Raw genomic sequence first — 26,734 nt, forward strand, 5'->3', positions numbered from 1 at the left:
TACCTTCATCCCATCTGATGGCGGGACTCAGCCCAGGGATAATTCTGTGCCCCTGTGAGACAGCTTAGATGGTGACAAGCTACAGATATTGAAGCCAGTGGGACCTGGGTTTGAAGTCTGACTCTGCCATTTAGTGAAAGACCTTGAGCAAGTATGTAATTTCTGTAAGTCTAAGATTTCTTATCCCCTAGGGATAATACTCCCACTACAGCAGAGACTAGCTAGCTGTCTGCCAACTTGGCCTCTCCTTCCAGGCCACACAGGTAGATTGCATTTCCAGCTTCATTTGCAGTCAGACACAGTTATAGACTGTGTTCTAGTAAAAGAGATAGCCTGGGCCGGGCGTGGTGGCTCACGCCTGTAATCCCAGCACTTTGGGAGGCCGAGGCGGGTGGATCACGATGTCAGGAGATCGAGACCATCCTGGCTAACACGGTGAAACCCTGTCTCTACTAAAAATACAGAAAAATTAGCCGGGCGTGGTGGCGGGCATCTGTAGTCCCAGCTACTGGGGAGGCTGAGGCCGGAGAATGGCGTGAATCCAGGAGGCAGAGCTTGCAGTGAGCCGAATCGTGCCACTGCACTCCAGCCTGGGCAACGGAGAGAAACTCCGTCTCAAAAAAAAAAATAGCCTGGTCCATAGAAATTCTCCTTCCTGACATACTGCCTTCTCTCCCTATCCTCTCACTACACTGTTGAGAACTCACTGGCCCTGGAGCCAATCTTGAGCAGAGCCTATAAGGCAGAAGGATCCAGACTCTGAATAACCAGACATGCCTGCAGGAGACCATGTGAGTAATGGAAATAAAACTCTGCAGGGGTAAGTCACTCAGATCTCATGGTTTATGTGGCAGTAACTAGCATTACTCTACTACTACTTAGCAGGACTGTGGGAGTACCTACTACCATGCCTGAAAGAGTACATACTCAGGAAACATAACTATTCCAGGCTTCCAGAAATGGAAACTCAAGGCAAAATATCTGTGATGTGGCGTTAGTGTGTGTGGATATGTTTGTAATTGCACATACAGCACACTTACTGAGAACTTATATTCATTCTTTTTTTTTTTTTTTTTGAGTTGGGGTCTCACTGTCACCGAGGCTGGAGTGCAGTGGCATGATCTCAGCTCACTGTAACCTCTGCCTCCGAGGCTCAAGCAATCCTCCCACCTCAGCCTCCCAAGTAGAACAGACTACAGGCACATGGCGCCACGCCTGGCTAGTTTCTTCTTCTTCTTTTTTTTTTTAAATTGAAACAGAGTCTCACTCTGTTGCCCAGGCTGGAGTGCAGTGGCATGATCTTGGCTCACTGCAACCTCCATCTCCTGGGTTCAAGCGATTCTCCTGCCTCAGCCTCCTGGGTAGATGGGATTGCAGCATGCACCAAGAAGCCCAGGTAATTTTTGTATTTTTAGTAGAGACAAGGTTTTGCCATGTTGACCTGGCTGGTCTCAAACTCCTGACCTCAAGTGATCCACCTGCCTTGGCCTCCCAAAGTGCTGGGATTACAGGCGTGAGCCACCATGACCTGGCCCCTGGCTAGTTTTTTATATTTTTGGTAGAGACAAGGTTTTGCCATATTGCACAGGCAACATGTTTAATCATAATATCAGGCTTATGTTGTAGATGCTATCATTTGCCCCATCTTACAGATGAGTAAACTGAGGCTCAGAAAAGTTAAGTAAGTTTTCCAAGATCACACAGGTAGTTGTCAATGACAGAGCTGAGCCCCTAACCCAGCTCTTAGACCTCTAGTGTACTCAAAGGCTAATCACTAATTTGATGCAGAAGAGGGAGAGATTTCAGAGCCCAGTCACAGCAACCTGCTTACTACAGGTAGAAGATTGTCCCTGAGTAGAACATTTGCTCATGCTGTAATAATAATAATGAAAATCAACAATGAGCACTGAGTACTTAGGAGGTGCCAAGCACTGTCTAAATAAATTATTTACAAGAATTAGCTCATTTGGCCAGGCACGGTGGCTCCTGCTTGTAATCCCAGCACTTTGGGAGGCCAAGGCGGGCAGAGCACTTGAGGTCAGGAGTTCGAGACCAGCCTGGCCATCATGGCGAAAACCCATCTCTACTAAAAATACAAAAATTAGCCAGGAGTGGTGGCATGCACCTGTAATCCTAGCTATTTGGGAGGCTGAGGCACAAGAATTGCTTGAACCTGGGAGGCAGAGGTTGCAGTGAGCTGAGATTGTGCCATTGCACTCCAACCTGGGTGACAGAGGGAGATTCCATCTCAAACAAACAAACAAACAAATGAACAACAACAACAAAAATCAACCCTGCAAGGTGGTTTCTCTTATTATGCTCATATTATTAATGGTGAGGAAACTGAGGCACAGAATGATGATAGTAAGAGGCAAACGTGGAATTTGAACCCAGTCAGTCTGTTTCTTGGTTGTGTGTGTGTATGTGTGTTTGGGTTAGGGGGAAGGAGGTTTGTAGTGGAAGAAGGCATGAAGACCCCTCTGCTATGCCCTCTGCCCTCTGGTCAGACCAGGATACTTGTCCCTGGAGCATACCCTGTATAGTCCCACTTCCCTATCTTTGTGTTATCCTCTTTGTTAGGGACACTCTCTCTTCCATCACCATAGATGGGCATCCTGTGGATCCTCAAAGGACCACTTCAAGAACCACCTCTCTCCTTGATTCTCCTGGACACAATCTCTTCCTGTGTTTTCTTTCTTTTTTTTTTTCTTTTTTTTTGAGACAGAGTCTCGCTCTGTCACCAGGCTGGAGTGCAGTGGTGCGATCTCAGCTCACTGCAACCTCTGCCTCCCAGGTTCAAGCGATTCCCCTGCCTCAGCCTCCTGAGTAGCTGGGACTACAGGCGCATGCCTGGATAATTTTTTTTTTTTTTGTATTTTAGTAGAGACAGGGTTTCACCACATTGGCCAGGATGGTCTCGATCTCCTGACCTTGTGATCCTCCCGCCTCAGCCTCCCAAAGTGCTGGGATTACAGTCATGAGCCACCGTGCCTGGCCTCTTCCTGTGTTTTCTTATAAATTATTTTCTTCATATATAAATTCTTACTTTTTTACACAATTGACATCCAAGGTACCTGCCACCACTTTAAGAAAAAAAATTTCCAGTATAGTTGAAGCCCCTCTGTAGCCTTTCTGGTTTGTATCAGTCTTCTCAGGAGTCACTGATCTCCTAAATTTGATGTTTATCCTCACCAAGGTGCTGAACTTATATAAATGTTATCTTGCTGTAAAAAGCATCTTGCTTGTTTCACTCAACATCATGATTTTAAGGCTCGTCTAACTTCATGCAAATAGTTCATTCATTGCCACTACTCTATAAATTTGATTTCTATGAATAACACAGCATTTATTCATCTCTTGTCTTGTTAAAGGACATCTGAGTTCTTAATAACCCTTTTGCTTAACAAACCATGTGAACACTCTTGTCCTTGTGCCTTCAAGGACTTTGCAAGACTTTCTCTGGTACCTAGATATTACAAAGAGTAATGTGGCAGTGAAGACTTATGGGACCAAGATCTGATTGACATATAGGCCCAGAAAGGCAAGCCGAGTCTTTGGGGCTGGTACGTCTCTTCTAGGGATGTCTGAAGATTTCAGGAAAAGTAGTTGTGATATTGAAAATTGGGCAGCAATTTATGTCACTCCCATGGGATGAAGGGGTAAAAATTACAGACTAGTGTGTGCAATGGGAGAACCCATGACAAACTCTCAACTATTTCAGTTAGGACCCTAAAGAACTGTAAGAGTAAGAGTGGATAATAAATAAAAATAAGAGAAATAGCAGACAGTAGAAACTGACATAAATGAGATGGAGATAATATAGTTATCAGAAACTGACTCTAAAATTTTCTATGTTAAAGGAGAAAAAAAGATGAAAAATTTAATCAGAAATCTAGAAATTATAAAATGAACAAATAGAAATTCTGTAACAGAAAAATATAATAGCAAAATTAGTAATACAGCAGTGGTCCTAGTAATATAAGATATACAGCCAAATAGAAATTAGTGAACTGGAAGTTAAATCAAAGGAAAATATTCATCGTGAACACCAGGCAGTCAAGACAGTGTGGGGGATGGATAGATTGCAGTGAACAGAACTAATATAAATGTAATTGGAGAAAAAGAAAGTATCAATATCAATATTTACAGAAATAATGGCAGAGAATTTTTTAAAGCTGATAAAATATATCAAGCAATAGAGATATGACATCCTATGAACTCCAAGCAAAGTCACACCCAGGCAGATTAGCCATAGAAGTAAAACTTTTGAAAACCAAAGATCAGAGAAAAATCTTAAACGCAGGTAGAGAAAAAGCAAGCGAGCAAACAAACGAACAAACAGATTAATGGACAGTAAATATGCCTTGCCCTTTACTCTGGAAGGAGACATTGTCTGTATCTTCCAAGGCAATTCTCTGCACAAACATCCTTGAAAAGACAGGAAGAAAGGGAAATCAGTGTCTCTGCTCCCAAGGTGTGCAGAAATGCAGGAAACCCATAGAGGATTGTCTCCCAACAGTAGCAATCTTCTTACAGTATTACAAGTGATAGAAATTGAGGATGGAGAAGGAGGTTGAAAATTTAACCAAGGTCTGACAGCCAGGATTAAACCCAGGCTTTCCGACTCCAGAGCCTAAGGTCACATACAGATGAGTTGCACAGCAGGAATGGGAGGGAGCAAAAGGTCCACTCTTGTCCCCTGTGCCACACAACTCCTGAAAAATTGTGTATTAACTGCATTGGTATGAATATAATTCTATACGTTCTCCTTGAGCTGCTTTCAGAAGGGATCCTCAGTCTATGGGGAGATTCAGAGGAGGTAGAAACTGCCCCCAAACAAGGTGCCTTTGAAAATTCGTTTTAAGGCTGGTTCAAGGCCAGTCTTCGTTTTGGAATATGGGAGAGGTTCTCTGGGGTGTGATGTCTGGGGCAAGGAGTGGCCAGGGCCTGTACCTCAAAACATCTCTTCCAAGAACCCAGGGGTACCCTGTTAAGATACAATTTCTAGAATGAATTATTAAACAATACATTTTTCAATAAATGGAAATAAGAAAAGTGATCACTAAAGGTCAGTTTGGTTCCTGGGAACAGTCCCACTGTTTTTATCTGTCTGAAGACAAAGTGAATGCCCCATGAAGCTGTGAGCTCCTGCCCCAGAGATGTTGAAGAAGAACATGGATAACCCCCACCAGAACTGGGGGGCCCATCTGCTCTGGCCATGGGTTTGGATTTACAAAGTCCTCCAATGTCTCCAAGGTCTCTTCTCCTTCTGATTCTGGGGAATAACAGGGAGCAGAGTACCCACTCACCCACGATAAGCTATTGGGCTTCACTCGGGACTGGCTTGAGTGACAGCACAACCTACACCTTATGCAGTTCCGTTATCCCAGCCAGGATTGGTGGTTTAAACTATAGGTTTTATTAGTATTCGGATATGGTGAGGCCAACAGATCAGGAGGCAACTGCCATTGAAAAGATTGTTATACTCAGGCTCAAGTTCTCAAGAGGAAGGGGCCCACCATGCCATGCAGAGGGGTAGAGGGGACTTGGGGAAGTCCTAGGGTCAGTTGGGAGGCAGAAGTAATGAGAGGAAAACATGGCCAAGAGCCTTTATTGTGGTTTTCATGGGAAGGAGCAAGCCAGCCAGTTTAAGAGGGCTTGACATTAGCTAGTTTAAATCACTTCAGCAAATTCAGGGGCATAGAGGCTGTCCCTAGTTTTCTGGCACCTGGCCCTGGGTGACAGCCTTATAGAGAAGGTGGTTGGGGATATGGGCTCTGGATTGGTTAGTGTGCATTTGAAAGGCACATTCATGAGCAAGGTGCTTGCCATTTGCAGGGATTATCCCTGGGAGAGGCAGTCTCTCCAGGGTCAGCAAGTCCCCAAGATGGCAAAGCATCAAAAATACAGAGTAAAAATAAATGATTAATACACTTTGTATCTAGCAGGCATTCAAATATTGAAAGAATGAATGAATGAATAAGTGTTTGCACCAGTGAGATACTGAGCGGACCTATTTGAAAAGAGAGAGTGGAAGAATGGGCTCCGGATGTGGGACTGCAGAGGACACTTGGAACAGGGGCCAGCAAAAGGACTCTGAGCTCCAGAGGGGAACAACAAAGAGTAATCCTAAAGATGCAGCTTGAGCTGTGGCCCCCAAAAGATATGTCCACAACCTAATCCATGGAATCTATGAATGGACCTTCTTTGAGAAAAAGATCTTTACGAAGATAATTAAGTGAGAGACCTGAAGATGATAATATCCTAGATCAGGCCAGAGCCTAAATCCAGTGATGAGTGTCTTTATAAGAGATGTGAAAGGGAGAAGACACAGACACAAACACAGAGAGAAGGCCATGGGAGGGCAAGGCAGAGACTGGAGTGATGCTGCCACGAGTTGAGAGGAGCAGCTGGAGCCACCAGAGGTAGACGAGGTAAGGCCAGACTTTCCCTTGATGTCTTCGAGGGACAGTGTGGCCCTGCCAACACCTTGATTTTGGATTTCTGGGCTCCAGAGCTGTAAGAGAGTAAATCGCTTTTGTTTTAAGCCACCAAGTCTTGTTTATTTGTTATGACAGTCCTATAAAACTATTAAATAATACAGGATAGTAATATTACAGTGGAAAAAGCAACTAGGCTTTTAAACAAAAGACCCAGGCTTCATCTTAGACATGCTGCCTGTTGCTGTGTGGCCTTGGGCAGGCCACTTTGCCTTTCAGGGCTCTTTTCCTTAGCAGCCCATGAGAAGGCAGGGCTGAATGATCAATGAGACCTCTGCCCACTCCAAGGTTCTAAGAAGTCCCTTTCACAGCTCTGTCCTGGCCGGACATGGACCCCTGATCTTGTTGAAGGCCACAAAGTGACCCTGTGCAATGAGCTGAGGTGTGGCCTCTCCTGGTAAAGTGAGTGCCAGCACTAAGTAGGCGAGCATCCTCCATCCAGTGACTGAATCTGGGCCTTGGATTCAAACTTATTAGAAAGGACACTAGGGTAGAGTAACCTTATAAGGCTCCTTTTCATGGGAAACCAGGCCAAAAGCAGCCCAGCTCCATAGGTGGGGAGGCCCAGTTCTCACAGTGTAGAAACTGTCAATTAGAGTCTCATTTCATCTCTGGATTCATTGGCACTGGTAGAGTGTTGCTGGACACTGCTGTGGGAAAAAAGAGTGAGGTGATGTCTGGGAAGGCAGAGTCTGTCTCCAGCTCCCCAGCATCACAGACAGGCTTTGCCAAGGAAGAGTTTTTAGCTCACATAGTGTTCCTGAGAAACGGGTCTCCTAGGCCTGCCCCACTCTCTTTAACCATCATCCCCCTGGCCTTGTGCCAAGGGTATGGACCCTCCATTGAGGTGGGATTTATTATTACTGGTTTAGCAAAGAGGATTCTGAGGCTCTGTTTGGGGTAGAAACTACCATCTTTGGTCAACTCCCAAATCCTGAGATTGTTTCTGAAGACTGATGTTAGCAGCTTCTCACACCAACACTGTACTCTGTTCATCAAACCCGACCTGCTCCCTACAAATGCTGAGCACTGGGCCAGTGGCTTGGTCCCTCCCCTGCACCCGTGCACTCAGAAAAATACCAGGCAGAACTAGGTTTGCTCATCTCATCTCTGTGTGGCAAGATCTACTGAGGGTTCTTAAAACATCCTATTCAAGAAATAGGCTTCGGACTTAATACAGAGGCTTACAAACGCTAAAATACAAAAACAAATTCTAACTGACATTTTAAAAGGAGGACTTTTAAGTTTGATGAAGCACTTGAGAAGTTAAAAGAAGGAATAGCCAGTGTGATTTAGGTCATGTCATTAGGGTCCCTCCTTGCATTGAACACACATCTTCTGCCTCATCTCCTCCATAGGATAATCTTGGGAGGTCTCCTAGACTCCTTCTAGTCAAATGCAAACACAGATATTTACAGAGGAGGAGGCTGAGAAGAAAGGCTGAGTGAAACCACCTTTGCAAAGATTATGACAGTAAGACAAATCTCGCATGGATGACTCCATCTTGCTTCTAACCCCACAGGCTAGCTGTCCTCACTCCTTGCTACGCATAGGCCAATCTAGCCGTGGGAGGAATTTAGTTCATAGTTTAACTTTTTGTTGTTGTTGTTGTTGTTATTCTTGTTTTGAGATGGAGTCTCATTCTGTTGCCCAGGCTGGAGTTCAATGGCGCAATCTTGGCTCACTGCAACCTCCACCTCCTGGGTTCAAGTGATTCTCATGCCTCAGCCTCCCGAGTAGCTGCGATTACAGGTGCATGCCACCACGCCCAGCTAATTTTTGTATTTTTTAGTAGAGGCACGGTTTTGCCACATTGGCCAGGCTGGTCTCAAACTCCTGACCTCAGGTGATCCTCCTGCCTCGGCCTCCCAGAGTGCTGGGATTACAGGCATGAGCCACTGCGCCAGGACCATAGTTTAACTTTGAAGCAAGGATAATAGTTTCTCCTTAAAACTAACCTCCTTCTTGCCATGAGATTAGGATTATACGAGGGGCATGAATTCTGCTAAAATGTCAATGTCATTTCTGTAATTTCTTATTGCTCAGGAGTCATGTGGCCAGAGGTCTCAAGATTTGTGACTTCCCCAATTGCTCCTACAGATAACGACACTATTGTAGAACCTCAGATTGAAATGTTTTTCAGACTTTTGCATTCTGGCAATTGACTGACCCCATCCAGACCCATGACTCATGACTCAGCTGGTCTTGTGTCCCCCACCCAGAGGCTCAGAGCATGAGGACCCTTTCCCACACCCCTATGACTTCATCCTCAACCAACCAGCAGCACCCACTCCCTAGCCCCCTGCCCACCAAATTATCCATAAAATCTCTAGACTCTGAGTCTTTGAGGAGACTGATTTGAGTAATAACTCTGATGCTTCCACTTGGCTTGCTCTGCCTTAAACTCTTTCTCTACTGCCATGCCCCTGTTTCAGTGAATTATTTTGTCTGTGTAGTGGGCAAGAAGAACCCAACAGGCAATTACATGAGCCTTGTGGCTTCTTAAGAGAATCTGGGGTTGCTTTGCCTTAACTTAATGCTGTCAGCAATAAAGAAACAGCCCTAGAGTCCCTTTGGTACATGTTGTGTGATGAAAGCCATCTGAATATAATCAGAGCCAATGGTTATTTACTGTTCACTGTGTCCCACCATGCCAAAATGCTCCCATATGGACCATCTTCTTAGTCCTCACAAAATCTATGTGAGGAAGTTACTATGATCACCATACCAACACCATTTTACCATAGAGGAAACCGAGGCACAGGAATGGGAAGTGACCTGTACAAGGTCACCCAGCTAAAAGTAGAGGAGTCACGATCTGGAGCCATCCTGCCTATCCCAATCCCATCCCTCAGTCCTCAATAACAACAAGATAGCTAGGCCATGCTAAGCCAATGCCAAAGATGGTGAATTTAAAAAATATGACCTATTATTAAAAAAATCATATACCCAATCCTCCCACCCCCCAAGACTTTCCAGTAGGATATGAAAATAACGTGTCAGTGTGAGTGGAAAAAACAGTGTTTCCTCTGCTCTCATACCCAATGCCTGTGGGGTTTTCCCCCAAGCAAGCAATCAGTTCTGCAGCAGATATCAGCTGGTGCCCTCCAATTTAGTTCCGACACCATCTACCTGGAGATGGCGTCAGATCCCACAGGTTCAGGGCTCAGTCCCCAAGACTATGCCCCACTTCCAACACCGGCCACAAGCCCCAGGTTATTTTACCTGTGCTTCTGGCCAACAGGCTATGAATTGGGGCTCCCATGACCACCTCCTGAAGTTTGACTAATTTGCTAGAGTGGCTCATAGAACTCAGGGAAACACATTTACTAGTTTATTATAAAAGGTATTACAAAGGATACAGATGAAAAAATACCATCCTCCAGCAACCTTCATGTGTCCAGCCATCTAAAAGCTATCTAAAACCCTGTCCTTTTGGGTTTTTATGGAAGCTTAGGGTTACATAGTGTCCTCCTTAAATAATGAGATTCAGAAAATATGATTAAATACAGAGTTTATTCTATTTGAGCTCAAAGCTTGAGAATAGCCACCTAGAAATGCCAACTCCAGGCTAATGGAACCAGCATTCTGAAGTGGAGAGGTCTGAGGGTTGTTGATATTGGCAAGGTTTCAGGAAGTTCAATAAGATTTTAACGTTGTCCGTACAAGGTTAGTGCATAGTTACAACAACTGGACTGGTTATAGGCTGTGTTCTTTTTCGGGATGGGTATTTAACATCCCACATTGAGGATGTAATAGTCATGGGCTCTTCTGCATCATCTGGTCTGAGTTGAGTGCAAGACAATAAAGGAAGAAGTTAATCTCTAACAAAGGTCAGTAATTAAGAGCGGAGGGGTCTTATCTCTGGTGTCATCCAGTCTTTTTTAGTCATTTTACAGAACAAAAAATAAGGAAGGGAGTTCATCTATAATTGGAGAAGCCAAAGTGGCAGCTGCATGTTACACGACTGAGGCCACACAGTCACATTTCTCTCAAGGCTCAAATCATTTAAAGTTCTAACAGCCTTAAGTTTGAATTGTTTAATTTCACAATAGGCAAGACTGATTAAAACATTGGCCATTGGTGACCAACTGAACTTTCAGTGTCTCCTCCCTGGAGATTGGGGTTGGGCTGAAAGTCCAAATCCTCTAGTCCTGCCTTGGTCTTCCTGGTGACCAGCCCCATCTCAAAGCCACCTAGGGGCTGCCAGCCTCTGCCAATCATCAGCATACAAAGAAACACTGAACATTTTGAAATTTTCAAGAATTTTAGAACTTGTATGTCAAGAAATAGGGACAAAGACCAAATATATATTTCACAGTATCACACAATGCTACTTTATTTTTATAAAGCTAAATATCTAGTGAATATAGAGCAAGAGAAATATCTTTAAATATTGTTCGTGGAAAGAAATTTGATATTTGTTCAACATAATCCCTGGAAGGCCTCATCAGATCCAGCTTTCTTTCACCACTGAATCCTAAAAAAGAAAAGAAAAATGCACTGCTCAGTTCAAATCATTCTCGGAATCAAGACAAAGCCCATGGGCAGGTTATTACGTAACATATTTTACAATTAGACATCAGTTTGAAGTGTCATAAATGCCCAGGTTGCTTTCCCCACAATCAGTAATTACAAGATTTGTTTTTGGTCTATCTAATTAGGCCATTAGGTTGGTGTAAGCACTATGGCCTCAGGGAACATCTTTGCTTTGTGTTTGCTGGGTACTGCCATTTCCCAGCAGTGGAACAGCTTTCTTAGACACCTTGGACTGCTGGGACCCTGACTGCTGACCCCTGCTGGCAGCATCCATTGGACAGCAGCCTTATTTCCTTGGGACCACATCCCCATGAGAAACAGAGGAGGCCCGGAGCTGCCCTTGAGCATTCACTTCATCTTCCACAGGCCTGAAGGCCAAGGAATCGCTCCAGATTAAAACTCTGGATCTCAGAGCACCATTGGAAGGGGGAAACAGCCTTGCCTGGCCGTACTTAGAAATGATCTCACTGTAGGGAGCCTGGTAGCTTCCAGAACTCCTTGGTGCACCATCCAAGCATGACAGGGTGGTGTTTCCTTATCAAGGGGGCCAGGTGAGAAGTCACAGAGGGCCCAGCTGGGCTGCAATGAGCCTGCATCCCCATCACAGTGACAGCTGGAGACCACATGCCTCTGAAGAGCTGGGCGTGGAAGTGAAGGCTGCAATATTGCCCAGACAGCCTGCATCTGCTAGGCTGGGGTGGGGGTCTCTGTGGTCCTGTGAGCAGGAAAAGGGAAGGGGCAGAGTTCCTGGGGGTTATGAAGGGTCCTCATTTCTTGAACAATGGTCCTCCCCATGGCTGCCTCTCACTCTCTCCAGTCAGACACATAAAATTTGCTTGAAAGAGAAAAAGGGTGATGAAGCTGATCTTGGACTACTTACTGGGCCTCATCTTCAATGTTTCTTCCATTCCTGGGCTGAAAAAAAAAGGAGCAACTTATGAATACTGAGACACAACTTTCTGCAGCCTGTATCTTGATTCAGCTCTTCTCTCTGTTGAGCCCTAAGGCCTCATTCTTCTAACTAGGACTTCATTCCCCTCCATGGGGACTCACCTGGGAAGCCCTCGCCCTGTGCTAGCGCTAGTCTGTAGGTCCTCTGGGACAGTGCTTCAGGAACCTCACTGCTCCTAGGACCCCAACACTGTCACCCATCATCCCCACCCTTTAGTCTTTGCTTATGTGGTGGGAGGTTCCACAAACCATCCAACACAGAACTGCCCAGTCTGGAGACGTCAAGGAGATGGACTGTTTCTCAAAGCACTTTCTAGGAAACGAGTAGGTCATACAGACCCATGGGAGTGAGAGAGTGGTGGGAAGCAGCTCCATGGTCCATATGTTTGGGAAACAAATGATTAAGCCAAGTGACACAGGTTGTGTTCTGCAGGACTTCTTACAGCCTGTGATGGGCCAGTGTGTATTGTGAGACATCACAAATGTCAGGTGCAGTGTTTTCCAATCTTAGCTGACTTTTGCAGAATACTTTTTAGCGCCAGTGATTCACAGAATGCAGTTTCTGGGGGGCATGGATCTAGTCTGATTTGCTCACTTTTTCTGTGCAAATACTGAGAATCTCAAGGGTGGAGCACAGCTAGTGAATGGCTGATCAAAATCTAAAAGATAACTCTTCTGACTCTGTGACCTTTGCAAGAATCTCTGTCACCCAGGAAGGAGTAGAGGATGGTGCCTAAGCTCCTCCTGCCATGTGTTTTTGGGGCCACGAATCCTAGACCTTAATGCTCTAAAACATGGGCTCAGATTCTGGTCTACCTTGTGTCTGTCTGTCAGAAGAACTCCCTTACGCCTACTCTGGTGCTCTCAGCCTCTCTCCTGTTGGACCCCTGCCTTTGCAAGCTTGTAGGAGGAGATTTTTACTTGGAGTGATTCCCAGTGAAGGATGAGAGAGTCCCCACAATTATCCACCAGTTTACCAAGGGGTCCTGGCTCTGCTGTTTGCAGTCACTCCATGATTGGGATGGCTGCAGTGAATCGAGGTTAGAAAGCAAAGGTGAGAAAACATGCTATACCCTGAAAAGGAAAAAGGGTCGTCCCCAGGTCGCAGTGTGATCCTGCAACATATAGAAACACAAGCCATTATACAACCATATTGCATTACAAGTTCTTCAAAAATGTCTATAGGAACAGTTTTCAAAATGGGTGGTCCCAGACCAGTGGCACCAACAACCTCTGGGAACTTGTAAGAAATACAAACTCTTTGCCCCAATCCAGACCCACTGAATCTTTGGGGGTGGGGCCAAGCAATCTGAATTTTAGCCAGGTGACTCTGATGCATGGCCACATTTGAGAACCACCGGTGTTTGGGGTTTGTGCTCTGGCAGTACCTCTATTGGAGTCTGTACAATGGCATGTGGGCCCCTGAGTGAGAGAAAGCAAGGCATTAGTAGCAGCTGGCTCCAGGGGACTCATCTCTGGGGCTGGAGGTGAAATATGAACAGCCAGAGGCACTGCCCTATGGTTCCTGTCTGCCCCAGGGAAACCTGAACTTAATTGCTCAGCCACAAAAGATTCTCAGGGTCCTTTGGAGACCAGCTCTGCCCAGAACTGGTCTGGAGGGGCTGCAGGGTGGCTGGCTCCAAGGACTTCCCCACCCTTCTCGGATAGGGCTTTCTTTGGGGGTCGCAGTCTCCAAGGCTCTTGTGTACCTTCTTGGTGAAGTCCACTGCAGCAGTCCCCGAACCCTGCAAGGAAATGAGGGACAGGTTAATTCAACAGGAACCACATCATGACCTTGCAGTTGTCTTGCAGTGATCCTGCCCTCCCTGCCTTGCTTCTAAGGTAGTCAGAAGTCTGGTGCAAAAGAGGAGGTGGAGAGCATGGCAAATGGTGGGATCACCGCCGTGATCTTCTCTAGCAAGCTCCTGCTCAAGAAGGCAAGCTTGTCGTCTTGGCTGAGTTACCATCTGTGTCCAAGTACGTTAAGTTTGCTTGCTCCTCCGAACAGCGCGAACTTCGAAATGGGCACATTGCAAAGCTTAGGAAACTTTTAAAGGATTAGCCATTTTAGCTTCTTCAGCTTGTTCATTGCCTGTGAATCTGGTGTAAGAATGGAATCAGACTGGACCTGGAGGCTTGCGGTTAGCAGGGGGTCGGACAAACTGCTGCTGGTGCCCAGGATGGCCAACCAGTTTTCCAGGTACTTGGGGCCCTGGGATTTTCAGAGCTAAAACTAGGAAATTCCTGGACAAACTGGGATAGCTGGTCACTCTACCTGGGCAGGGTGTTCAAAATACATTTTCTCTCTTGCTATTTGTTTATTTATTTTTGCTACCATGAAACAAAACTTTGACTACCATTGAAAAGGTTCAGCTGGTAATTTCTAAATTAAAAAATAAAAATGAAAGAAGAAAGCTCTGAGAAATGGACAATGGGTACGTAGGGGAATGGGAAGCAGAAGATATTGCCAGGGTGTTTCGTGTCAGGAGAAAGAGACAGGGGAAGTGAAAAAAAAAGTACAAAACCAAGACACAACTTAGGGATGAAAGGAGCAGAAGAGGAGAGGGATGGAAGCAGGCTGGGCCATGGGGTCTCTCCCCGGGCCCTTCAAACCACCTCATGGGGTTTCAGTGGAGGAAACTGAGGCCCGGGGAGGTCAAAGGACCAGCAGTTCTGCTCAGTGCTCCCTGCCAAGGTGGAGACTAAGATTTGAGGAGAGAATGACAGCAAGCCCCAAGGTGACAGCATGCTTTTACCACGATTCAATGAACTGTGAGGGGCATAAACTATGGTGGAAGAATAAAAGCACGTACTCGCTGCAGAATTCTCTTCATCCGCCTGTTGGCGAGCTTGGCAGCCAGGTGCATTAGAGGATGCACTGGAGGAAACTGCAACAGAGAGGCGCGGAGAGGGTCAGACAGGGGGACATCCACAGAGGGGTATTTTGAGAGCCCAGGGCTATGCGCATTCCTTTCTACTCACTTCCCTTACAAATGGGTTTAATTTTCAGAGTAAAATCCATTTTTGAGCCAAAGCCTGAAATTTTATGTTTTCAATAAAGAGCCGCTTGCCGTGAGAACAGGTTTCAATTCCAACACAGCCCTTAAAAATATTCCCTTAGGGTAAATCGGACTTTTCTCTGCATTAACCCTCAGCACTCTGTGCTCCTGGAGCGGAGCGCCTTGTCCTAGAAGCAGCTCCACATGTATTCTTTCTCCGTCTCCAGGGGTGAGCTCCTCATCCAAGGGAAAAGGTGGAGGGCAGCCCCCGTAACCCTCCCCAAGCACTTCTGGTTTCCTAATCTTGTCTGTGACTGCCGTGCGTACCCAGGTGTACACGCCTATCCTCATCTAGTCCTTGTGAATCCTCCCTGTGTACTTTGGTTTAGAGTAAAATTTGATTTGTGTTACAGTTTTTTTTTTTTGTTTTCCATTGTTCTTTCTCCTTTCATGTGCCCTTGTTGGTCTTGATAATATTCCCCTCCTTGGCCAGGTGCAGTGGGAGGCCAAGCAATTTGGGAGGCCAGTGTGGGTGGATCACCTGAGGTCAGCAGTTCAAGACCAGCTTGGCCAACATGGTGAAACCCCGTCTTTATTAAAAATATGAAATTAGCCAGGTGTGGTGGCACGTGCTTGTAGTCCCAGCTACTTGGGAGGCTAAGGCAAGAGATCATGGCTTGAAGCCGGGAGGCAGAGATTGCAGTGAGCTGAGATCGTGCCATTGCACTCCAGCCTGGGCAACAAGAGTGAAACTCCGTCAAAAAAACAAACAAACAAAAAAATTCCCCCTCCTTACCTGAGCCCTATTCCTACATCTATAATACTGATTGATTCTTAGGGGAAACATTTTTTTCCTGGTTATTTGCTTTTTTAAGGATCCTCTTAAGACTTGGAGAGCCTTGAACATATAAATAAGAGACTTTCTAGTGGTAGAGTTTTACTTGCTATGACAGGGTACCTGAATTAAAAGTTATATTCTGGCTGGGCATGGTGGCTCACACCTGTAATCCCAGCACTTTGGGAGGCCAAGGCAGGTGGATGGCCTGAGGTCAGGAGTTTTAGACCAGCCTGGCCGACATGGTGAAACCCCATGTCTACTAAAAATACAAACATTAGCCAGGCATGGTGGCGCATGCCTGCAATCCCAGCTACTTGGGAGGCTGAGACAGGACAATCACTTGAACCCCGGAGAAGGAGGTTGCAGTAAGCTGAGATGGCGCCCCTGCACTCCAGCCTGGGCGACAGAGCAAGACTCTTCTCAAATACATATATATATTCTATGGCCTCTCCAATATTCCTCAAATCATACCCCATAGAAATTCACCTACACAAGCTGCTCTCGAGGGTAACTCAAATCTGTAGGAAGAAAGTAAGAGGTGATGGTTTCTATTCCCTTTGCACATACACATCGCGACAGCCACCGAAGATGTTCATCCATGGATCACCACTGGGGGATGGTACCATACACATCACAAAGCACAAACTTAAAAACAGATGGCAAGAAAAAACAATGTAAAGAGAGCACAGTGTTTACCAGGCTCTTCCTTACCTCTGTTTAAGTGCATAATAAGAAGTTATTTCCTACTTATTTTTCCTTTTCAGTAATTTATTCTCTAACTTCTCAGATCAGTTGGCCACCTACCACCCCCAGCCCAGAGGGAGAAAGAGAATCCCTGCAGCCCCAGGGAAAAGCCCCTGGGAAGCTACTACCCAGAGGATGTCCAGAGCCCCCAGCTTTTCTACTTGTCTGCACATATTAAGAAAGGACGGACGACACGCAGAGGAGAGCCACTTTTACAGACAGATGATTATAATAAAATACTGACCCCAGTTTTAACTGGATGTGTTGCCTCCTGAGTTCTGGAGTAGTGAAACAAAAACTAAATAAGAAAAGAAAGTGATATTAGTATCGAGTGTCACTTGCTCTAAACATGGAAGCTGCATGCACTTGTACAGGGCTGGGTGGTACTCACCCTTTTGTATATGTCTTGATTATCCTGGAAAGAGAATTGTGAGGGTAAGTTAGATGAAATTTTACAGGGGCAGGTAACGGATAACATTTTCTGTATAAGGTACACCATGGACCTTAGTGGATTTACCTGAATATTATGATAAATTGGCAATCTAAAAAGAAATTATTACACAAATTTAATGAGTCTATAGTTGATGCAGGATCTTACAATAAGGAAAATTGCCAGCAATACATCATCATGTGAAAATATAATCTCATTTCATCTTTTCAGTTTGCAGGGCATGGGGAGGAGAGACCTACTCTCTGATGCATAGAAGCAAATAACCATCTGACTACAGGTGGAATAAACTAACTATTACAGTTTTTAATTTGCCTCAGAGTGTATCCTAGTATTCAGTTTTTATAGTTCATATTGGCCAAGCTTCTTTTTCTCCAAAAGCTTTCTACATGAATTTTTGCTATCCTTGCGGAAAGTCCAATTTTCCGTTTCTAAATCCTTGCCAGTGCACACACCTCAGCCCTGGCTTGCGTAGATGATGGCTGCATGTGCGCTTATCTGACTCAAGGAGATGCCGGGAAGAAGACTTCTTACAAAACCATAGCGTAAGTGTTCATGTCCGTGTTTCATAAAGTCACAAGAGATGATTACTGTGAACAATCATTTAAATCTTCTGATCTGGTTCGTACTGATCATTCACATCTCACTCATGCTTAAAGATTTTTGAATCTGCTGAAACCTCAATCAAGACAAAAATTAAAGTTGTTAATAATACTTTAATAATAATTGTGAATACAATTACATCTTTCTGCAAACTTTGTGGAGAATTTCTTCAGTGGAAGAGAGCAATACCTATGCATCCTCTCTCTCTACCATGTACATATGTGTGGATGCACAAACATGAGCACACACACACAGACACACACTATAATCCACCAACATTACCAGTAGTGGAGGCTCTGTGGCAATTAACTCTATTTCCTTATAATCACCATTTTTAACCAGCAGAAAGTACTTGCTATTTTTACAGCTCCTGGTCTTCTTGTCAGCATCTGTTCACAACAGTGTGTGTGTGTGTTTATGGACACTTATTGGGCAAACAATTGTTTTTTGTACCACATTCATCAGCTGTATACTGTTATGTTTACTTTTCAGGTCAACAATTGATGAGGAATGTGAAGATGCTTTTCCTGGTGCTAGTTACCCTGCTCAACGTTTCATATGCCCCTTACTTTACTTTTTTCTTTTCTTTTCTTTCTTTTTTTTGTTTTTTGGAGACAGAGTCTCGCTCCATCACCCAGGCTTGAGTGCAGTGGTACAATATTGGCTCACTGCAGCCTCCACCTCCCAGGTTCAAGCGATTCTCCTGCCTCAGCCTCCTGAGTAGCTGGGATTACAGGCACACGCCACCACGCCTGGCTAACTTTTGTATTTTTAGTAGAGACGGGCTTTACCATGTTGCCCAAGCTGGTCTTGAACTCCTGACCTCAAGTGATCTGCCCGTCTCAGCCTCCCAAAGTTCTGGGATTACAGACGTGAGCCACCACACCCGGCCTACTTTTTTCTTTTTAGAGAAAAAATTATTTCAAAGTTTACTGATCTATGTTGTTTATTATTCATTTTCCCAACTAGTATACAAATGCCATGAGAGCAGGTGCTCAGTTTGTTTTACTACCCCATCCCTAGCACCTGGCCCATGGCATGCTGTCAATAAATATATATTTTGAATGAGTGAATTGTAGAGCCCTGTTCACAAGAACTTATTGCAGTTTTCCCAGTTGAAATGTCTTCTGATCCCATGTGGTGACCAGAAACACGAAACATGAAGAGTTTTGTGGATGTCATCATTTGCAGAATGTGACTGCTTTCTGAATTGTCTTGATTTAAAGGTCTCCTATAGTCACATACTTGGCCTATTCTGGAAACCAGAACAGGAGTGAACTTAGAGCTCCAGCAACACATCCAGACTTTGGGCAGTTGAGGAAACCAAAGCCCCAAGAGACGAAGTGACATGCCAAAAGTCACATTTCAGGGAAGCAACAAGCCAGGAAGAGCCAGTTTCTCTATTAATGCCTTTAAATATTGGCAGTTTTGTTCACTGAGTGACCCCTTGCTCTTCTGCAGTTGGAAACAATGAATGGGATAGACTTGGAAAAATGGAGAAGGTGGAAGGAAATTCATTCCTAGTGGGCCCTTGCTCTTGGGGATCCTCATAACCCAATTTAATACTGCAGGTTGAGCATGGGACAGCCACACTACTTCCACTGCCTCTGCTGGTGCAGAGGACACCCCCAGTCTTCACCTGAGGGATAGGGAAATCCCTTTTGTGCAACATGTGGAGGAAGTAACAAAGGGATGAAGAACTCTGAGTTTTCAGCCTGAATTTTTGCTCCAGGTCCAAGGCTGTAAAGATTATTCCTGAAAATGAGAGCTAACAATTGCCTTCAAACATATGCATAATAAACCAAAAATAAGAAGAAATGGGCCTGATATATTCATGAAATTTGAGAAACTGATGTTTGAGTCTTGAAGAATGAGAATTAGTTGCATTAACAGGTAATGGCAACAACTAGCACTTAAGTGCTGTCATTTGCCACGTTCTGGATGCTGTTGAAAGCACTTCACAAATATGAAGCATTTGATCCTTACAACAGCATTCTGGGATACTATGACAATTACCCCTATACTACAGATGACAAAACTGAGGCACAGAGCAACTAAGAAACTACCAAGTTTAAACAGAGCTGGATTTTGAAACCAGGTATTTTTGTTTTAGAGTCTGGATTGTTAACTGCAGCCTGTGAAGGAGGCAAAGTCATTTCTGACTAAGGAAAAGATTGTGCAAGGACGTCAAGGGCCTGGTGCATTTGGGGAATACTGATAGATTCACTGATAGATTCACTGTGGCTGGAGCATAGTGTGCTGTGGGTTGGGGGAGGTGAGGGATAAAGAGATGTGGCTCAAGGTGAAAATATGGAGGCTATCCTAGGCATCATGGGCTATCCTACCACCCTTTTGTACTTTCAGGTAAATCAACTTACTTTATATCCATTGAAATATTTGTGTGGTTACTACAGTTACTGTAAAGTTTTTTGTTTTCATTTTGGTGAGATAGAGTCTTGCTCTGTCACCCAGGCTGGAGTGTGGTGGCATGATCTCGGCTCACTGCAACCTCCGCCTCCCGGGTTCAAGCAATTCTCCTGAGTAGCTGGGATTACAGGTATGCGCCACCTTGCCTGGCTAATTTTTGTAGTTTTAGTAGAGACAGGGTTTCACCTTGTTGGCCAGGCTGGACTCAAGCTCCTGGCCTCAAGTGATCTGCCCAGCTCGGCCTCCCAAAGTGCTGGGATTACAGGTGTGAGCCACCAGGCCCAACTAGTTACTGTAAAGTCTTTTAAATGATAACTATTGTTTTGGAGAACTGCTATATCATGGTATATCAATTTGTAATATGCAATATATCATAACATATAATTAGCTTAACTATACATGGTTATAATAATTGTAAGAATATACATGAACTACCCATATTTTATAGTAATTTATATTGAAGATACTTAAGATATTTAACATATTTATATTTAAGATATTTGCTTGATTTTTTCTAAAATTATATTCTTGAACACACATATGCATGCACATACATACAGCATTCTCCTGTAGGTAGCAAAAGAGTGTGTTTGTTGCATATATATATATTTTATATATATTATATATATACACATTTTTTACCTTAGGTTGGCGAGAAAGAGGTGCCCACTGACTCAGACAATATGCCAGCTGCTAAAAAATAAAATGAAGAAAACAAATCAAAGGGATGAGGGGGATGAAGAGAGAGATTGATTAATGAGTAATCAAATACAATTAGATAGAAGAAACAAGGCCTGGTGTTTGATAATTCAGTAGAGTGACTATAGTATAAACCATAATCTATGGGATATCTCAAAATAGCTAATAGAGATTAATTCGAATGCTCCCAGCATAAAGAAAATGTAACTATTTAAGGTAAATGTTTAATATCCATCGATATTCCATTTCCCCCAACTTGGTTGTAACACACTATATGAAAGTATCAGAATATCACATGTACCCTGAAAGTATGTACATCCATTATGCATTTAAAATTTAGACAACGAATCAAAGATAAGCTTAAATTCCTCAGTCAGCAGAATTTTATTACAACAGATTTAAAATTCTAAAATTGTCCTATTTCTGAACCTCACATTAATTTCTCACACAGTAGCAGTGAATTTCAACACAACCCTCAGGATGCCTTAAATGAGGCCATGAAAAATGGCAACAGTGAGTTTCTGCTGCAGCCAAAAATCTGATCTCAAAATAGTTTTAAGTGAACGTTATACACATGATGTATTCAAGGTCCAGACTAAATAAAAATCTCACATTACTGAATAATTGGGTACCTCAAGCTGCACAATATCCAAGCCATCTGAAGGATCAGCTAAAGGTTGAGGAAATCCTATTGTGAGAAATCATAAAATTATTAATTAGAGAAAAGAGGTCATAGCATTTACTTCAAAGTCTTTACCATGAAAAACAGACATTCTATTAAAATAATAAACCACCAAAGAACTATTCAAAAGAGGTCAGTGGGAAAGTGAGATCTGATCTGATGTTGTTAAAAGGATTTACAAAGAAAATACACTTCTACTTGCCACTAGCAAATCTGAGATTTATACAAAGATTAATTTAAAATAGCATGGTTGTTAATTTACCATGAGTGTTCAGTACAACTATTAGCAAGTCAGCAAAGAGGAGGAAAAAAATTCCAAGCTAACAACTTAGTTTGTATTTTGATAGAATTCATGAGGATGGCATCTCAGAAAATGGTGTCAACAAAGGATAGACATCAGAATCACCTTTGAACTTTGAAGACGCATGGATACCCGTCTCTCTGCTGCTACAGACTCTCTAGGGATGGGCTCTGGGGAAGCCTGCTGGCATGCAGCTGGACCCTGTCAACCTTTTGTCTAACTTCAATGAACTCCTCTTCTCATTTGCCTGTGATACAACACTTGGTGGGATAGCTATAGTGCAGTTAAAAGAATCAATTGGATAGGTCAAAACTAACAAGATGAAATTAGATGGATAAATATAAAACCTGGCACTTAGATTTTTAATGTGTGGAACAGGGAATGTATGGCTCAAGAGCAGTTTATGTTTAAAAACAAGACAAAAGAAAATTGTGTGGTATTTTGTTCCCTGCGTTCTCTCTGAGCCAAGATAAAGCAAAGGCAATGTTATGTTATATTCAAATAACAGTGCCTAAACCTTAAAAGGTAATAGCCTGACTTGAAATGATAAGATATGAGGTAAAGGCACTGAGCATAGTTTTCTCTGGAAACAGGAAAATTAGGAAGTATATGTTAACTGCTTTCAACTATTTTGAGAACTTCAATAAGTAAGAGATATTAGTCTTATCCTGTGTTTCCCCCAAATAACAGAATAAAGGCTGATGGTTAGAAAGTTACATGTGATCACACTTAAGCTTAGCCTAAAGAAGTTTTTGATGATTGGAATCCTTCAATAATGCAAAGTAATGCAAACCAATCCTATAAGGATTTATGGAGAGGTTCTTTGCTAATAAAACGTAAAGACTTACCCTCAGGGAACATAAAGTCAAATAGGAAAAAATAGGGAGGTGAGTATAAACATATAGAAAGATACATAAAAGGTAATAACAGATTTACAAAAATGTAATATAAACAGGACTCTACTGGAGCAAAGAGGCAGAACCTGGCTGTCATAGCTGGCAGTGAGTTGGGGTCATTGAAATAGTTAAATAGAATCAGGAAGCTACAGAAGGGATCCCTGCACCCTGTGAGAGGTTAAACCAGATGACCTTCATGGTCCTTTGCAAGGCCCAGTTTTGTGATTACATTGTAGGACATGACAAACAAACATACTGTTTGAAATATGTTTTCTCTGTCAATATATTACCAAAGATTTTCTACTCCCCTAAGTCAAAATTCTAATGGAAAAATGTAAAATGGTATGTGTTTCCAACCGTAGTTGTTCTGCCACCGCCCACTTCCCTGCATCCTATGAAGATGGTGGTAACAGATTCCAACCACAGACCCTCACTCCACCCCTGTTCCCTAGAAGCTAGTTCTCAAGAGTTAGTGAGGCGATGCCCGCGCCCGGTCAGCACCTCGGACAGCTCACTGGCCCCGGGAGGTAGCGGCTTCCGGTACACTCTGGAACCCTGCTTCTCTAAAACCCAATGGAAAGGCTTGGGAAAGATTCCTTTTTCCAGTGTGCGCTCCTCCCGCGCCCGTCTCGAACTGCCCATCAATTTCCACTCTGTGGGGCTGTAAGCTCAGTTTTACCAACTCTGTCCTCGTCTCTTCAGAATCCAGGGAGCAGAAATGGCTACAAGTGGGATCTTCCCCTAACTCACACCAGGAAGTGCCTCTCCCTTCGGTTTTAGCGACACATGTTCAGGACATCCCTAGGGCAGGAGCAGCTTAAAGACAGTCCCAGAGGGAAAAGTCTCCTTTGGTAAAAGGCTGCAGCATCTCGCTCTGTTGATCCTCTCCTAAAGGTTCGAACAAATTGCAGCCAGAAATCAAGAAGGTCTGGCGGGGGAGAATAAAGCTTGACTCCCTCCAGAACTGCCCTGGGGGATCAAGGTCTGTCTCAGACATCCTCAGAGTTTAGGCCAGATGGAGTCTGAGGAAGCTCCCCTTACCTGAGGAGGGAATCTGTAGCATGCAGAAGCAGTAGATGGCCAAGATGAGAGGGAACTGGGGACGAAGATGTTTCATTGTGAGAGTCTGGTTTCTCCTTGCTGGCCACAGACAGGTGCTGCTAGGACAGGAGCCGCGCATTTCCCCAAGGTCCACAGGCAGAGGCAACCCTCTGTCCTGCATCTGATCAGCCCAGCGAAGAAAGTGCCTTTATTTGCAGCGCCCCGGAGCCCACTGGCTGATCACCAATCAGCTTTGCACGGGAGGACCCCGGCTTTCTCATAAATGTCATGCTGAGCCCTTATTTGTAGAATAATATCTTTCTGGAGTAGGCATTGTAAAGAGCCATCTTTTACAACCCAGCAATGAAAATAAAAGGTGGAGAGTCCTGATTTTTATTCTATAATGATCTGAGAAATATTTCTGAATCAAGAATGGCTTTTTCTCTTTTTAATAAAAGAGATAAAATTAAAAAAGGACACAAATCTATAAATTATTGCTTGATAAAGTCTTGTTTCCTATGAAGCTGTTTATCTTCCACCTCTAACAAAGCATGTCGTGTTATCTTGGTGCATTTAAGAAGGACAAAATTTGGAGTCTTCTGTATAATATTTGTAAAAATCTAAAGTTCAATTGGGGCTCTGTTTGTTTTTTAGATCATGGCTGGAAATTAGCCTCTTTAAGGTCTTTCCAGATTCATTTTAAGGAACAAGTTAAATATTTCAAATTGTCAGTATTCAGGAAAACATGACAATGTTTAATAATGATAAATAACTTCATCTACTGAGCTTCTACATGTTGGGATCTGTTTTAGGCATTTCACATAGGTTATTTCATGTAATTCTCACAGAAAATCTATTAGGAATGTGTTATTACCCTAATTTTATGAATGAGGAAACAGAGGCTAGGAAAGATGAAGAAACTTGTCCAAGATCATCCAGCTATCAAGGATCAGAGAAGAAATTTGGACTCAAAGGTACCTGAGCCCAGTCATTTCCGTAAGAATATGGAATTTTAATTGATAAGTAATTTTTTAAACATGCTTCCTTGGGATTAGACATCAGATAGAAAGAAGAAGAAAGACTGAAGTCTTCTGTTTCTTGCAAAAAGGGCAACATACATAGTATACGTGAAACAAATATCTTTTGTTTTTTCATTATGCATATCTTTATTTTTTTTTTCTTTTTGAGACGGAGTCTCACTCTGTCACTCAGACTAGATTGCAGTGGTGTGATCTTGGCTCACTGCAACCTCTGCCTCCTGAGTTCAAGCGATTCTCCTGCCTCAGCCTCCTGAGTAGCGGGGATTACAGGCGCCCACCACCACGCCCAGCTAATTTTTGTATTTTTAGTAGAGACCGGTTTTCACCATGCTGGTCAGGCTGGTCTCAAACTCCTGACCTCGTGATCTGCCCACCTCAGCCTCCCAAAGTGCTGAGATTACAGGCATGAGCCACTGCGCCTGGCCGCATATCTTTAATTTTTGCTCTTTTAGAGATTAGGTGGTTACTAATAACTGCTGGATGTTTACACATGGCTCAAACATGTTAATACTTTACCTAAGTCATAATATATAATTGTTTTAATGAATGAGCTTTTAAAGAATAATTTTAAGTGGGAGTTGCTCAGAAGGAGCTGTTTATTTTTTACTTATAATGTGGCATTTTGCCAAAACATTTTCAATTCATAACAGAGCGATAATTATAAACTACTTTATAGCCATAATATTTTGCCTATTTCTTTGAGCCAGTAAGAAATAGAGATTTCTATTTATTACAGTATTTACCACTTTGGTTCTAGGAGACTAACCCAAGGTCTTTAAACACCAGGCAGGGATTATGCCATTTACATTAAAATCCACCCACTGCTTAACAGCAAGTCTTTACTGAATGAAAGGAAAAAACATGAATAAATGCTTTTTCAACTGAAACCATTTATCTACATGGTATTAAAAACAGTTACTTATGGTCATTGTAGATACACGACACACATATAATAGCAAATGGTTGTGGTATTTTTAATAAGTGTCAACCAACAAGTACTTTTCCAACATCCGCTCTGTCTACCAGTGAACTGGTGTTTATGCATAAGCATCAAGTAAACCTCTGCGATAGCTCTGATTTATATCAACTTTATGTTTCTTCTGCATATTTTGCCTACACTATTTTTTCAGATATTCAGGAGAAAAACATAAAAATATTATTTTAAATACTAACTTAGAAATGGAAAAAGATTTTAAAAGTCCGTGCTGTTACTATTCAACAACATGGTTACGAACTAATTTGTGTTTTCCCCACAATTCATATGTTGAAGCCCTAGACCCCAATGTGACTGTATTTGGAAACAGGGCTTTTAAGGAGGTAATTAAGGCTAAATGAGGACATTAGGATGGGCCCCTAATCCAACAGTGCTGGTGTCATTATGAGAAGAGGAAGAGATGCCAGAAATCTTTTTCTCTCTGCATGCATGCACTGAAAAAATGTTGTGTGAGATTGCCTACAAGTGAAGTAGAGAACCTCACCAGGAACCACCTTGCTGGCACCTCGATTTTGGACTTGCATCCTCCAGAGCTCTGAGAAAATACATTTCTGTTGTTTAAACTACCCAGTCTATGGGTTTTGTTATGGCAGCCCAAGCAGACCAATACAAACATGTAAGCATTTTTAGCCAATTCAATACAAAAATAAACTAAAATAATGAAAATTAAAAATTGGAAACTCTACTTGATTTCAAATTATACAATTATCTACCCAGAATATCTACTAAAAATTCAATGAAATCAACTGGAGGATGATTAGAATTAATAAAAGTTTACCAAATTGACCACATTTAGGGGACACTATTTTCAGTACTAATTTTCTTAGGATAAGAGCAAAAATAAATTTTAAAATGTGTCAAAATGTAAATAGCTTTAAAAACTATGAAATACTGAGGGCAAAACTAGAGAATAAATGTGCAACACATTTAAAAAGAAAACCACAAAACTGTACTGAAGGACATAAAAGAATGTGTGAATAAACATATCATTATCCTCACCAGCAAGATTCAATGTTGTTAAACATTCAATTG

At 43.1% G+C, this 26,734-nt stretch overlaps 1 protein-coding gene and 1 long non-coding RNA gene across 2 annotated transcripts; one reads left to right on the plus strand and one right to left on the minus strand.

Moving 5' to 3' along the window:
- Window positions 1-16,847, plus strand: LOC107973570 (uncharacterized). Its single transcript, XR_008546312.1, has 3 exons — window positions 1-151; window positions 701-791; window positions 16,615-16,847. It is a non-coding gene; the product is annotated as an uncharacterized LOC107973570 (long non-coding RNA).
- Window positions 10,820-23,956, minus strand: NMS (neuromedin S). The gene is made up of 10 exons (XM_001161586.6): window positions 23,669-23,956; window positions 21,381-21,436; window positions 20,692-20,742; window positions 16,963-16,986; window positions 16,816-16,869; window positions 14,804-14,878; window positions 13,700-13,735; window positions 13,064-13,105; window positions 11,920-11,954; window positions 10,820-10,980 (listed from the first exon to the last, which is right to left on the minus strand). Exons 1-10 carry the CDS (start codon window positions 23,847-23,849, stop codon window positions 10,968-10,970), a joined length of 567 nt encoding a protein of 188 aa, XP_001161586.3. The 5' UTR covers window positions 23,850-23,956; the 3' UTR covers window positions 10,820-10,967.
- Window positions 23,957-26,734: the final 2,778 nt, after the last annotated feature.

This window comes from Pan troglodytes, chromosome 12, assembly GCF_028858775.2.
Source record: "Pan troglodytes isolate AG18354 chromosome 12, NHGRI_mPanTro3-v2.0_pri, whole genome shotgun sequence".
NCBI lineage: Eukaryota > Metazoa > Chordata > Mammalia > Primates > Hominidae > Pan > Pan troglodytes.

Bases quoted from the DNA above. Each gene is read 5' to 3' on its own strand.
- NMS (XM_001161586.6), bottom strand. From the start codon at position 23,849: ATGCAGGACAGAGGGTTGCCTCTGCCTGTGGACCTTGGGGAAATGCGC. The intron at 13,736-14,803 runs GTACGTGCTTTT...ATTTCCTTGCAG, and splicing joins TGAAGAGAATTCTGCAGCGA to GGTTCGGGGACTGCTGCAGT. The intron at 13,106-13,699 runs GTACACAAGAGC...TATATGTTGCAG, and splicing joins CAGTGGACTTCACCAAGAAG to GATCACACTGCGACCTGGGG.